The sequence below is a fragment of the Phyllobates terribilis genome, unplaced genomic scaffold (assembly GCF_046119375.1).
Source record: "Phyllobates terribilis strain yellow unplaced genomic scaffold, ASM4611937v1 Scaffold_3__8_contigs__length_932513732, whole genome shotgun sequence".
Lineage (NCBI taxonomy): Eukaryota > Metazoa > Chordata > Amphibia > Anura > Dendrobatidae > Phyllobates > Phyllobates terribilis.
In genome coordinates, this window is record NW_027362763.1 from 158435149 (window position 1) to 158449911 (window position 14763).

General features: G+C 42.9%; 1 protein-coding gene and 1 long non-coding RNA gene across 3 annotated transcripts in view; one reads left to right on the forward strand and one right to left on the reverse strand.

The window, feature by feature from the left end:
* The window catches only part of PXDN (peroxidasin), a 143627-nt gene that overhangs the window by 93913 nt on the left and 34951 nt on the right, over window positions 1-14763 (forward strand). For both annotated transcript variants that reach the window (XM_073674228.1, XM_073674229.1), the window contains 6 exons: window positions 9587-9658; window positions 9762-9833; window positions 10562-10731; window positions 12051-12168; window positions 13140-13309; window positions 13724-13996. In XM_073674228.1, the coding sequence (XP_073530329.1) occupies window positions 9587-9658; window positions 9762-9833; window positions 10562-10731; window positions 12051-12168; window positions 13140-13309; window positions 13724-13996 (875 nt within the window). The remainder of the gene's footprint in view (window positions 1-9586; window positions 9659-9761; window positions 9834-10561; window positions 10732-12050; window positions 12169-13139; window positions 13310-13723; window positions 13997-14763) is intronic.
* The window catches only part of LOC141258940 (uncharacterized), a 190447-nt gene continuing 189148 nt past the window's right edge, over window positions 13465-14763 (reverse strand). Inside the window, exon 5 of the long non-coding RNA XR_012318349.1 lies at window positions 13465-13653. This is a non-coding gene — a long non-coding RNA (uncharacterized lncRNA). The remainder of the gene's footprint in view (window positions 13654-14763) is intronic.

A 14763-nucleotide genomic window follows, 5' to 3' on the forward strand; every position in this document is an offset into this window, starting at 1 on the left:
GTATACAATATGCATAGTAAAGTACATTCATACACTGTGTACAATCTGTGCACATTCCTGGAAAAGTACAGACATTTCAAAAATTATAACCTCTTAAAACGTGCCAACCTTGCTCTAGTTTGTAAAGGAGCATGGTGATTCTTCAGGCTGAAATTCCGCATTTAACTTTGTTCTTTCCAAATCCTATTATAGTAACCAGATCTAAATCCTTGTGGCCCTGCCTGAACCCAATGCTGTATTTTTTTCCTTTTCTATTAAAAAAAAGATACCTAATGAAAGCCAGAGTCAGTGCTTCTGTTTGCAGTTATGTAAAAGATCCATATTTCACATATATTCCGTTTCTCCAGAACAGAAGAGAGTTGGAATTCAAAAATCCAGGTGTGAACCGATCCTTATGCTTCCACCATCTCCTCTACATGGTCATCTGTTTGCTGAAGAATGCATTGACACAATTCACACAATGTACAATATATCTGTACACTATATGTATGATGAGATATTTTATAAACCAGGGTCCTAACACTATACCAGAGTCTTCTGGCTCTGTTTCTCCCCTGCAGGGTGTTATTTCTCCATATCTTCCCTCAGGATAATATGGTCTTCCTCCAGGCTTTTCCTGAATCTTGTAGTTAGCAGATGAGAAGAGAATGAACAGGACACTTTTTTTTTTATATTAACTGACATTAACTGATTGTCAGTGACCTAAAACAGCATCGGGATCAGCGGAGAGCTCCACAGGCCTCTCCACCACCTGGATTTCCACAGCATGAACTTATACTTGGCTGAAAAAGTCCAAGCAGATCTCAATTGGGTTTTCTAAATAGCAGTCAATCACGTTGTAGAGATTTTTTATTGTGGAACCAACATTGTAAATCCTCCACATTTTTCTCCGTATGGACATCGCCTCGATGTTTTCTCAAAAACAAAAGCTGTATTCACATCTGGGTTAGAGTCTTCACATTGCCTGTTCCACCAAAAATACTCTACTGATGAAGCCCAGCGCGCAGGACTATAAAAAGCTTGACGACCATAAGAAGCCTAACATACCCCAGTGGTCAATGGAAGCCATTTATTGTCAAATTACTGTGTTTTCTCTTTTTTTAAATTTTAATGATAACCAAAAACATCCAAATGACCCTGATCAAAAGTTCACATACGCCAGTTCTTAATACTGTGTATTGCCCCCTCTAACATCAATGACAGCTTGAAGTCTTTTGTGGTAGTTGTGGCTGATGTTCTTTATTTTCTCAGATGGTAAAGCTGCCCATTCTTCTTGGCAAAAAGCGTCCAGTTCCTGTACATTACTGGGCTGTCTAGCATGAACTGCGTGCTTGAGATCTCCCCAGAGTGGCTCAAAGATATTGAGGTCAAGAGACTGAGATGGCCACTCCAGAACGTTCACTTTGTTCTGCTGTAGCCAATGACAGGTCAACTTGGCCTTGTGTTTTGGATCGTTGTCATGTTGGAATGACCAAGTACGTCCCATGTGCAGCTTCCAGGCTGATGAGTGCAAATTTGCCTCCAGTATTTGCTGATAATGTGCTGCATTCATCTTTCCTTCAACTTTTACCAAGTTTCCTGTGCCTTTGTAGCTCACACATCCCCAAAACATCAGCGATCCACCTCCGTGCTTTACTGTAGGAATGGTGTTCCTTTCATCATAGGCCTTGTTGACCCCTCTCCAAATGTAACGTTTATGGTTGTGGCCAAAAAGTTAAATTTTGGTCTTATCACTCCAGATTACCTTGTTCCAGAAGTTTTGAGGCTTGTCTCTGTGCTGTTTGGCGTATTGTAGTCAAGATACTTTGTGGCATTTACGCAGTAATGGCTTTTTTCTGGCGACTTGACCATGCTGCCCATTTTTCTTCAAGCACCTCCTTATTGTGCATCTTGAAACAGCTACACCGCTAGTTTTCAGAGAGTCCAGAATTTCAGCTGATGTTATTTGTGGGTTTTTCTTTGCATCCCAAACAATTTTCTTGGCAGTTGTGGTCGAAATTTTTGTTGGCCTACCTGATCGTGGTTTGGTTTTTACAGAGCCCCTGATTTTCCATTTGTTAATCAGTTTGTATGTAAACATTATCAATTCCTTGGATATCTTTTTGTATCCCTTTCCTGTGTTATACAGTTCAACTACCTTTTCCCGTAGATCCGTTGACAGTTCTTTTGCTTTCCCCATGACTCACAATCCAGAAACGTCAGTGACTGGATGAAAGATGCAAGAGTCTGTCTGGATCCCAGAAACTCACTCAGCTTTTATGCACACACACATTACAAGCAAACAGGTCCCAGGTGAGGATGTTACTTGTAGTAGCCATTCAAACCCATTTGTGTCAAATTCTGTGCATGTTATCAGGCCAAAATCACTAGGGTATGTGAACTTTTGATCAGGGTCATTAGGATGTTTTTGGTTGTCATTAAGATTTAAAAAGAGAAAGCACAGTAGTTTGACAATAAATGGCTTCACCCAACCAATAACCATGAGTGGAGAAAAAGTTTTTTTGTTATCATTCATATTCTCTGAAAGAAGGCCAAAAAAGGAAAAATTCTGCCAGGGCATGTAAACTTTTGAGCACAACTGTATATAGCAAACAGTTATTTATTCGGTCTCCCGTGACAGCACCACGTGAGAGAGAGGATCGCCCATCAAGGACAGGAAACCTACAGGTTAAAAAGGGCAGCCCTCTCTTCCCGCCTCAGTTTAGGTTTCCTGTCCATGATGGGAGACCTCGCAGGCTTACCTGCAGAAGATGGACTCCTGTCCCAGAGAGGGCCACAGCAAGTGGTTGGAGCCGGTCCGTCCCGGTCCTCTGGAGACGCCATGGTAGGGCTCAGTGGGGTGCCTCCGTGAGCGTTGCGGCGGGCGCGACATATCCTCACGTGGAGGTAGATGTCCGCCATGTGTGGGGCCGCTAGTGGGCTTCCTCCCCCCGCTACAATTTGCAGGAGATCCAGGTCGCGCCGGCGGGGCACGTGACGGGCGCGACCTACTGACGTGACTTCCGGTGCGCCAGGCAGGAAGTCCCTGTGACGTCACCGGAAGGGGCGGAGCGCGTTTGAATTTTGCGCTCGAGCAGCTGAACGCAGGGGGATTAAGGTCCTGGCGGCGAGGAGCCCACCTGGAACCCACCTGGCCACCTGGGGAGGAAGACCAAGGAGCAGGTAACGCCCTCCTGGGGAAAAAAAAAAAAAAAGAGCACACACCCACACATGGTACCGGTATGGCCAGTATATAAAGGGTCTGGTAACATACAGAGGTGCTTCCCAGCCCATTCTTACACTGTAATTATGGAAGTTTCACAAGAGCTGTCACCTAGGCAACAACATCTGCTGCAGGAGCAGCCCTCTGGGGAGCCCTCACAACTAGTGGCGCAGCGCCATTCCCGGCTAGGGTCTGGTCGTTCAGCTAGAAGAGCTACCACTAAGAGCAGGAAGGACGGTCCGGTGCTGCATGATTCCTCGCCATGCATGTTGGATTCCTCTGCTTCTACGGTACCGAAGGCTCTGTGGGGTGAGTGGAATCTTCGTGAAAGTTCTACTAATATTTCCTCCTTCTTTCTATCTATAACTTTCATTTAGAGCAAGAAATGTTCCTCGAAATCCAAGCACAGAGAATGTGCCTTATGCAGCTGTCCACTCCCTGATCATATAGCAAGAGGTTATGCCAGCTTTGTATTAGCAAAATGATGTCGGAGGAAACCCCAGATTTTTCCCTAGGCCTAAGAACTTTAATAAGGGAAGAAATAGGCAAAGCATTGCAGGGTTCAGAGTCTGGGCATATTCCTCAAGAAACCCAGCTGGGTTCAGACTCTGAACTGCCGGTCGCCTCCTCCTCCGCCTTCTCTTCCTTTGACAGTGAGCCAGATAGACAGTGCTTTCCCCTGAAGGAGGTCGATGCCCTAGTAAAAGCCGTCCGATCTACAATGGGGATAGTGGACACGAGGGCAGAGAAATCAGCTGAGGATGTTATGTTTGGTGGTCTGGGGCTAAAAAAAAAGAAGGGTCTTTCCGGTAAATTCAAAGGTGAAAGACCTCATTGATAAGGAGTGGAGGAAACCTGACAAGAAGGGTAGTGTTCCTCCATCCTTTAAAAGGAAATATCCATTTGAGGATGCTATGTGTTCCTCCTGGTTAAAAGCACCCAAGCTGGATGTTGCTGTTACCAAAGCAGCGAAAAGAACTTCCCTCCCGTTCGATGATATGGGTGCATTGAGAGACCCCTTAGACAGACGGGCTGATACTTTCTTGAAAGGGGCATGGGAGACAGCTGCGGGAGCACTGAGACCAACAGTAGCAGCTACCTGCACGTCCAGAGCCCTGATGGTGTGGCTTGAACAGCTAGACAGTCAGTTGAAGGTTGGGACTTCTAGGAAAGACATTATTTCTTCCCTTCCACTGGTTCAGGGGGCGGCAGCTTTTCTTGCTTATGCATCTGTGGACTCAGTAAGGTTGACATTTAAATCAGCAGCACTGTCAAATGCGGCTCGGCGAGCCTTGTGGATTAAATGCTGGCCAGGGGATTTACAGACTAAATCCAGACTGTGCACAATCCCGTGCGAAGGAGAATACCTCTTTGGTCAGACCATGGATGACTTATTGGAGAAAGCTGGGGACACTAAGAGGGGGTTTCCATCAGTACCTCTACCCTCCTTTAAGAGATCGTTCCGGAAGAGGAAATTTTTCCGGAAGAGATATTTCAGGGAGCAAGACAAGTCTGACGAAAGGGGTCGAAAAGGTAGAGGTCTACTCTTTGGTCCGTCTCCAAAAATTGAGCAGAAGCCAGGGGATACACAATCAACCCAGGTGGGAGGGAGATTGTCATTTTTTGTCCCAGCTTGGGAACAGATTTCTCATAGTAATTGGATTTTAAGCCTGATTAAGTATGGTCTTAAATTTCAATTTAAAGCATTGCCTCACAAAAGATTCATGGTTGTTCCCTCCAGTTCTTCCCCAGAACGCCAGGCTGCCCTCGTTTCGGAAGTACAAACCCTAATAAGAAAGCACGTCCTGATTGAGGTTCTGGAGGCTGAAAAGGGTCTTGGTTTCTACTCCCCGCTCTTCTTGGTTCCGAAACCGGATGGAAGTTTCAGGACAATCATAAATCTGAAATCCCTGAATAATTTCCTTAAAATACACACCTTTAAAATGGAGTCTTTAAAATCCGTAATAAAGTTACTTTTTTCCCACTGCTATATGGTAGTGCTCGATCTCAAAGATGCGTATTACCATATCCCAATTCATAGTCACTATCAGAAATACTTGAGGCTGGCCATTGAAATTGACGGGGTGGTTAAACACTTTCAATACTCTGCACTCCCCTTCGGTTTCGCTATAGCCCCGCGAGTTTTTACTAAAGTAATGGCGGAAGTTATGGCACATGTAAGAGAAAGGGACATTCTAATTATCCCTTACCTGGATGATCTCCTGATAGTGGGGAACTCGTTGGTTCAGTGCGAGACCCACCTGCGGGAGACCATGTCGGTCTTAAAGAGCTTGGGGTGGTTTCTAAATTTAGAAAAGTCTAGACTATCTCCACTCAAGGTACAACAATATCTGGGGGTCATATTAGATTCCAGGAAACAGCTATGTTGTCTTCCAGAAGAAAAAATTGATAGAATCCGGGGGTTGGTAGCACAATGTATACGTAAACCTTCTATGTCACTCCGTAAGGCCATGTCACTATTGGGAACCTTCACCTCCACTTTTCCTGCGGTTCGTTGGTCACAATTACATTCAAGAGCTTTTCAGTGGGATGTGTTGTACAATAACGCAGCTTTAGAGGGGCATCTAGACCGTGAGTTTACGCTAGGTCCTCATGCCATAAGGTCCCTTCGTTGGTGGTTGCGACAAGACAATCTTGCTAAAGGGGTTCCCTGGGAATGTAGTCCAACTGCAGTCTTGTCCACTGATGCAAGTGCTACAGGTTGGGGAGCTCACTTTGAAGGGAGATTAGTGCAGAGACCTGGTCAAGCAGTGAGCGACAGTTGTCATCAAATGTTAAGGAGCTTCTGGCGGTGCAGCATGCGTTCAACGAGTTCCTTATATATTTACAGGGCCAGCATGTCCGTATACTCTCGGACAATCAAGTCACGGTAGCTTACATAAACCACCAAGGGGGAACCCGCTCAAGAAACTTGATGAGGGTAGCGAATGCACTTCTGCTGAAAGCCGAAGATCATTGTCCCTCTCTTTCGGCTACTCATCTAAAGGGGAAGGAAAACATCACAGCGGATTTCCTCAGCCGTACTTCCGTAAAAGAGGGAGAGTGGTCCCTAAATACGCGAATATTCTCCAGAATCGTAGAAATGTGGGGCCTTCCGACTGTGGACTTATTCGCAACAAGAGCCAATCGGAAAGTGGAAAATCTTTGTTCCTTAGACCCCAGAGAAGAACCCCTGGCAGTGGACGCCTTCATGGTTCCCTGGAGATTTCCTCTGGCATATGCCTTCCCTCCCATGATCCTGCTCCCAGCGGTAATAAGAAAGATCAGGGCAGACCGGGCCAGAGTGATACTCATATGCCCCTTATGGCCCAAAAGACCGTGGTTCCCTTGTCTCCGGAAGATGTCCATATCAGATCCCTGGGTTCTTCCGGAGATTCCGGACCTCCTCACTCAGGGGCCACTTTCCCATCCTCCAACCCCGAGTCTACATTTGACGGCGTGGAATTTGAGAGGGTGTTATTGACCAACAAAGGATTTCCTGCAAATGTAGTGAATACTCTCCTGGCTAGCAGAAAACCTGTTACCACCCGTATTTATGCCAGGACCTGGAGGAAGTTTCTGTCCTTTGCAGAAGTTAAGGTGGAGGAGGGGCCCCCTATTGGGAAAATTCTGGAATTTCTGCAGCGGGGCTTAGAATTGGGTCTCTCTACCAGTACCTTGAAAGTACAGGTGTCGGCGTTGGGGGCTTTATTTTCTTCCAATATTGCAGATAACTATTGGATAGCCCGTTTTATAAAAGCTTCCTTTAGGTGTAGACCCATTACCAAGGTAAAGACGTCTCCCTGGGATTTGAATTTTGTATTAGATGCCTTGACCAGTCCTCCTTTTGAGCAACTAGATTTAGTCTCCCCCAAAATTATTTTCCTAAAGACGGTCCTGTTAGTAGCCCTAACTTCAGCCAGGAGAGTCAGTGACCTACAGGCCCTTTCAATATGCCCTCCATTTTTGCAAATTCTGGACTATAGGATTATATTAAAACCTGATGCGGCCTTTCTTCCTAAAGTGGCCACTCGATTCCATAGAACCCAGGAGATAGTTCTCCTGACTTTTTGCTTCCCGCCCAAAAATCAAAAAGAGGAGAGGCTTCACACTTTAGACGTTAGGAGGTGCGTACTAAAGTACTTAGAAATATCACGTGGATTTAGAAAGGATAAGTCCCTATTTATTTGCTATCAGGGGGCTAGAAAGGGTTGTAAGGCCTCAAAGGCTACAATCGCTAGATGGATCAAGGAGGCCATTTCCCTCGCATACTCCTCAGGGGATAAAGAGATACCGGAGGGATTGAGGGCGCATTCTACCAGAGCGGTATCAACCTCCTGGGCGGAGAAGACAGGGCTTTCCATTGAGGAAATTTGTAAGGCTGCCACTTGGTCTTCTCCCTCTACTTTCTATAGGCACTATAGATTGGATCTGGGTGGCTCTGCAGATCTCACTTTCGGGAGAAGGGTGCTTCAAGCTGTGGTCCCTCCCTAATTTCCTTCGTCTCTGTAATTCTCTCACGTGGTGCTGTCATGGGAGACCGAATAAAGCCTTAGTTACTTACCGGTAACGGGATTTTTCGGAGCCCATGACAGCACCCGTATATTCCCTCCCTTCACTGGTGTTGTGCACTCCCGTAGAGTTGATTTCTTTTTGTGCACCCTTGCGGGAAATAGATGAAAAGTAATGTACTTAATGTGATTATGTTTTGTTGTAACTAACCTTGGCGGTACTCTCATGCTCTGTTAACTAAACTGAGGCGGGAAGAGAGGGCCGCCCTTTTTAACCTGTAGGTTTCCTGTCCTTGATGGGCGGATCCTCTCTCTCACGTGGTGCTGTCATGGGCTCCGAAAAATCCCTTTACCGGTAAGTAACTAAGGCTTTCCATCTTATAAACTGATGGGATATTGTTGCTATCACTGTGTTAGGGAGGGTTCTGACTTCTAGGAAAACCACCAATCCTGAGAATAAAGGGTCTTCAGCAACCTGCCAGGCAGAAAACTGCAGCCTGGCCCCATCCAAGTGAATAGTCGTGGCATAGCTCCCCCTAGATTAGCAGCAGGCAAAACATAGAGCTGAACAAAGGATTTAGACCATTTTGTTATTAGTAAATTGAGAGTTTCCTCCACCAATCAAAAAGTGAGCACACACCCTAGCTACACGGTGTTCCAAATTATTATGCAAATAATATTTTCTCAGATTTTCCCAAATTACCTATATGAATTGCAGTCATTGTAATTTTCCAGTCAATAACTATTAGAGTACAATTGAAAGGTTTTTGTACAAACTGCCTATGATAACAGTATATTTTTAAAAAAATAAAGCACTCAAACTGCACTCAAAATGCATGTTCCAAATTATTATGCACAGCAGAGTTTTCAACTTTTTCATTTTAATAAAGAACAAAATAATGGTCATTTTTGAAATTATAAGCATTAGCAGGTTATTACAAACTGAAATCAAACAGTTTTCAACTCAAAACTTTATTCTAGGTGATGTTACATTTGCACATAGGACCGCTTGTTCAAAAGGAGCTTCTGAACTCTCTCGTCCATTGAATTTGTCAGGTTTTGGATGGTTTCTGCTTCAATTGTTTTGCATGAGGACAGAATACCCTCCCAGAGCTGTTGCTTAGATGTGAACTGCCTCCCGCCATCATAGACACTCCTTTTGATGATGCTCCAGAGGTTCTGAATGGGGTAGAGGTCAGGGGAGCATGGGGGCCACACCATAAGTTTGTCCCCTTTTATGCCCATATCAGCCAGAGATGCAGATGTGTTATGTTCAGCATGAGACTATGATGGCTCTCTTGCAGCTCTTGCTTTCTCATGGATTCAGATTTATCGACTAGCTCCTCTTTGATAGGTCATTATATAAATGTGCTCAAATTAGTGGAGTTGTCCCGACTGGAGTGACTTTACACCTACAGGGGAGGTGTAGTATAGAGATGTCCCAAGGAACACAAGTCCACCAAAGCTGAAGGTGCTCATTAATGATCTTCTATGACCTCTGATGGGTTGTGTGGAAGGGGGTTTTGACTTGTTGGTTTGTCCTTTTGTTCCTTATTTCAGAAGTGTCCTTACAGCCCGGTTACATTTGCATTTAATAAGAACAGTGTGGCCGTATGTGAGCTAATGCCGTACAGCTGTGCTGCATGTATTACTCTACGTGTCTGGTTTCATGGTTGAACTTGTCATTCTTGTTCGATATATATTTTTTTTTTTTGTTCCCTTTGGCAACATTATTCTTGTATGCAATTCTGTAGCTCAGCACAGTTGAGTAGATTCTTTACAAAGTAGGTACATTACCAGTCAGCTGTTTTTACTGTAGTTTTTCCAGGACTATAATAATCAAAACGATTCACATGATTCATTTATTTTTAAGGTATCTTCATTTTAACCACATTGAAACACTAGAACCAGAATCTTTCGATCATCTTCCTAAGTTGGAGAGACTGTAAGTCACCAGTAAAAATGCTGATAAACTTTATGGGTAATGGAGGGGGTTGGTGTATATACAAATATTTAACATGTTTTTTGTATTTTCTTTTACCCGTTAGGTTTTTACATAATAATCGGATCACTCACCTGGTACCTGGCACTTTCAGTCAGCTGGAATCTATGAAAAGACTGTAAGTCTATACACAAAAATGGTGCATGTGTAAACTTGCACCACTCGGATGAGTGAACTGAGCCATGTGAGATCACTTTGGAAACGTTTGTGACCTTGAACATCCACTGATTTCTAGAGTAAAAACTTTTAAAAGGCTATTCCCAAATTTGAAAGTTATTCCCTATCCTTTGAATGGGTTTGCCTATGCTCTGACTGCTTGAACCCCTAGTGGTCCCAGGAATGCTGCTCAGGAACCAAAGGACTGAACTCCACCTTGCTCCACCTTGAATGGAGCGGAGGTGCTCTCTATACAGGACTTTGTAAACCCAGTTTTCAGTGATTAGTATTTCAACTCAAATCCTATTAATGGGTGATCACTTTCGTTTCAGGAAATACCCCATCGATCCGAACAATGAAGGCCCAGCACGACTTATCTAATGCTGCGTTCCCTTTTGGGAACTTCAATGACAGCAATATTAGCTATAATAGAGATGAATCAATCAGTCCATAGAATAGAAGAGTCAATTAAGCATTTTTCTCTTGTGGCTTTCAGCTACAAATGTGACTAATGAAGCTTATACTTTATATTCTCCGTCCTGCTGCTTTGTGGTCTTTACTGTCTGGGTTTTATTTTCTGGGATGAAGATTGCCCTATTCTCTTTGGTTCTGGCTGAATTTTCTGAAACCATTTTTTCCCTGTGTGTATGTATATACTTGGCATTACTTATATTATTGTGTCCTAAACAGGCGCTTGGATTCCAACTCTCTCCATTGTGACTGTGAGATCCTTTGGCTGGCGGATCTGCTAAAGATCTACTCAGAATCTGGTAATGCTCAAGCAGCCGCTACTTGCGAGTATCCTCGAAGACTCCAGGGAAGATCTCTATCCACTATTACACCGGCAGAACTAAACTGTGGTGAGTCGCCAGCGGAACCTGAGGCTGGTCTGCAACTTATACCCACTCATTAGGAAAATCTCCTTTTTAATGGGAATGGTCCTGCCTGGGGTCAATCCGTCATGCTATAAACACAACCTCCTAAGGAGCTGACATACCATATGTGAAAATGTACATGGCTCAGTCGGTAAAGGAGCCAATGACACCTGAAAGAAGTTAGCAACTTTCTGCTGTCTATGAAATTCAATAACTATATGCAGTCAAAAATATATAAATTACTAATGGATAATTGGAAGGACATTACGGGAGTCTCTAAACAAGAGTTAAGGTCACAGCTATCGAAGATGACTGCCCCAGCTATCTAAGATGACTGTCCCATTACTATTCTTACCAGTTTCCCCATACACACATACACTTGGAAATTAAATTTAACTTGCCTAAAGCTGCTCTTACACATTTAGATGGCTGTCGGTTGAACAGTTTGGTTAATCGGTTTCTCTTCTGCTTCCCCTCCTGGCCGAACCCTACCATGTTGTCTGAGTCATTGTCAGAATTCTCTGGCAAAGGTTTATCTGAATTCCAACCACCCGGCCCTTATGTCCCCCTCAACAGCAGAGGATGAACCAAATGTTCTCCCTATAGATGATCCTCAACTATCCTGAGGGCAGATGTCAAGGGAAAGGAGGAGAAGGCCGTTATACACATTAGGTGGTTGACCGAAGTTGGCAGGTTTGACCAAATTTATTGAGTGTTTATGGGGGCCCTAACCATTCTTTCCCCTGATATCTACTCTCGAGATAGTAGGGCCACTCCTTTTACAATTTTTAGATTGTTCGTGGGTTTGGCCTTCTAATATTTATGGCCGCCTTCAGATGATCTGTAGGGAGAGCATCCGGTTCTTCCCAACTTATCGCTCTCCATTCATGCTGATCTTTAACATTCTCAGGTGGAAGAGCAAAAGAAAAGTTTAAAGGATCCCAGTAGGACAACCATTATTCAAGTTGCCAAATAAGAAATTTTAGCCTGAGAAGAGGGTTCTTTAGAACATGGTCAACTGTTCATTTGAATCTGCCCCAGTCAATACTATGTTGTCATTGCATACTCACATGCAGGTAAAATGTGACTGTCCGCATCTTCCCCGGTATTGTCTGATGATCGATGGAGGTCAAACACTCATTGATCAGCAAAGTAACCAACATATAAAAAATGTGCTATATGGGTCTAAGCTTTTTACATTTCACATCATAGGGGAAAATGGTTGATAACGTTTCAAAAGTTTTGCAATATGTATTAGGGGCTACATAAGTGTAGGTCTAAAATGATTTCCATTTACGATGTAGAACGGCCAAGGATTACATCAGAGCCTCAAGATGTGGACGTTACCTTTGGGAACACAGTGTACTTTACATGTCGAGCTGAAGGCAATCCCAAACCAGAAATCATCTGGCTCCGCAACAAGTATGTTAAATAGAAAACAATAGCCATGATTTATTGCCAAATGTAATGTTCTGTCCTATATTGGTCCATGCGCTGGACCTTGAGGCCCTTTATGAATGATAATGGTTCTGGTCAGTAGAAGGTTAATAGTACAGGGAAAGACGAGTCACCCATCTGTGGTGTTGGAGCAGGGGCAAGAGTGTCTTTGGATCTTTTGACATTGAAACTTTTGCCCTCAACAATTGAGGTTAATAGGATTAACATGTTTGTGATCCTGGATTTTAAAGGGCAGTAAAATGAGAGATTTTTTCCCCCCCATATATTCTGTATTAGAAATAAAAATGAGAAATCTTGCAATTTTACCACTGATCACTGAGGTTTTGGTAGACTTTAACTCCCTGTTTCAGGAAATCTGCTGGTAAATTAACAGCAATGGACAAACTCTGACCCTACTTTTTTGTATTGTAGCATCTAATGAGAGTGTGCAAAGGTGATCGTGGGGGGGGGATGTCAGCTGTGACATGGCCTACTGTGATTGGTGGATCCTGTGTTATCAGCTTTGTATATTGGTGTTACCTGTCATTGTAATTCTGTTTCTGTTGATAAGGAAACTGCTGTAAACTCTGGCTAAAAGGAAAGAAAGTATGCGTCCGGTGTAGTGGCCAGTGTGAAAATGACAAGATTACTAACTTGTTTTATAGCACAGATCGTGATCTGAAAAAGTTGCCAAAAATGTAAAAAATATATATATATATATATATATATATATATATATATATATATATTTACAACGTAATATATACATTTACAACGTAATATATATATATATAATTATAGCGTGTTATATATATATATATATATATATTTTTTTTTTATTATTATTTATTTATTTTTATTTATTTTTTTTTCAATTGACAAAAAAACATTGTACTTTTTTTTTTTTTTTTTTCTGTAACTGTGCAGAAAACAAATAATCTACTTTATCAATCTAGAAATGAATTAAGCATGAAAGAGGATGCCCGGCTAAATCTTCTTGAAGATGGTACATTAATGATCCAGAATACTCAGGAGACCGACCAGGGGATTTATCAGTGCATGGCGAAGAATGTGGCTGGGGAAGTGAAGACTCATGAGGTCACCCTACGATATTTTGGGACACCAGGTAAAATATATACACTTTCTGTTTGTGCAAATATCCCTTTATTAACTTGGGTTTTCTGTGACTCTGAACAACAACAAAAACCTATTTCTCTAGAAGGAGTTGTAGACCTTTTTTTTTGGTTGGAGGGACTATGCTGAAAGCCATCATTTTGTGTGCCACCAACCATATCAACTCTGGCCGACTCAAAGTTACAGCAGTGGCTCAGTTGTGATTCGGAGTTCCAGTCCACACACGTACGACATGGAGTATGGATGGTTGGGTGTTCGCTCTTGGTTTCTTTTCTTTTTTTCCCCCACACTCCAAATACATATTGATTAGATAAGTGGTTTTCCATGACATTTTCCCTGGTGTGCAGAGAGAAGAAAATTAGAATACATGTGGAAATTGTACTAAATATTTCTTTATTTTTTTCAGCCCGACCCAGTTTTGTGATCCAGCCTCAAAACACAGAAGTGCTGGTTGGAGAAGGCGTCACATTGGAGTGCAGTGCAGCTGGTCAACCACAACCAAGAATAACCTGGACCAGAGGGGATAGGACCCCAATACCCACTGATCCTCGCATCACTATTACACCGTCTGGGGGGCTGTATATTCAGGAAGTCAACCAGGAGGATGCCGGGGAATACACATGCTTTGCAACCAACACTGTGGACACTATTCACTATACTGCTTACATCATAGTCCAAGGTAAGCAGATGTGCTCTATCAGTCTGTACTGAGGCAGTGAACCTGTGTGGTAGCGGCACTTGCCTGCTGCAGCCAATCCCTTTCTCCAACATTTATTCCAGTCTTTAACACCTTCACAACCTTGGGTTTGTCCGTTTTTGTTTTTTGCTCCTAGTCTTCCCAGAGCCATAACTTTTTTTTTTTTTTTTTTCAGGCAATATGACCATGTGAGGACTTGTTTTTTGCAGGACGAGTTGTACTTTTGAACAACACCATTAGTTTTACCATTTTGTGTACTGGAAAACGGGAAAAATGTCAAAGTGCGGTGAAATTGCAAAAAAAGTGTAATTGCACAATTGTGTAGTTTTGTTTATATTTTTTTTTTACCATGTTCACTATATGGTAAAACTGACCTGCCAATATGATTCCCCAGGTCTTAACGAGTTTGTAGATACCAAGCATGTATAGGTTATTTTTTTTGTTTAAGTGGTGAAAAAAGTGGCGCCATAGCGTCTCTATTTTTTGGGATCTGGGCTGGGTAAGGGCTTATTTTTTGTCCACTGAGCTTTATTGATATCATTTTGAGGTAGAAACCATCTTTTTATTTATTATTTATGCCTGTTATTGTATTTTATTGCAATTTTGCGGCGACCAAAAAAACATAATTCTGGCTTTTGGATTTTTTTTCTCGTTACGCCGTTTACCAATCAGATGTCTTCTGTCCGAGTAAAAATCGGAGAGCACTCCGACCAATGTAATTCCATAGTACTGATCAAATATCCGTTTTT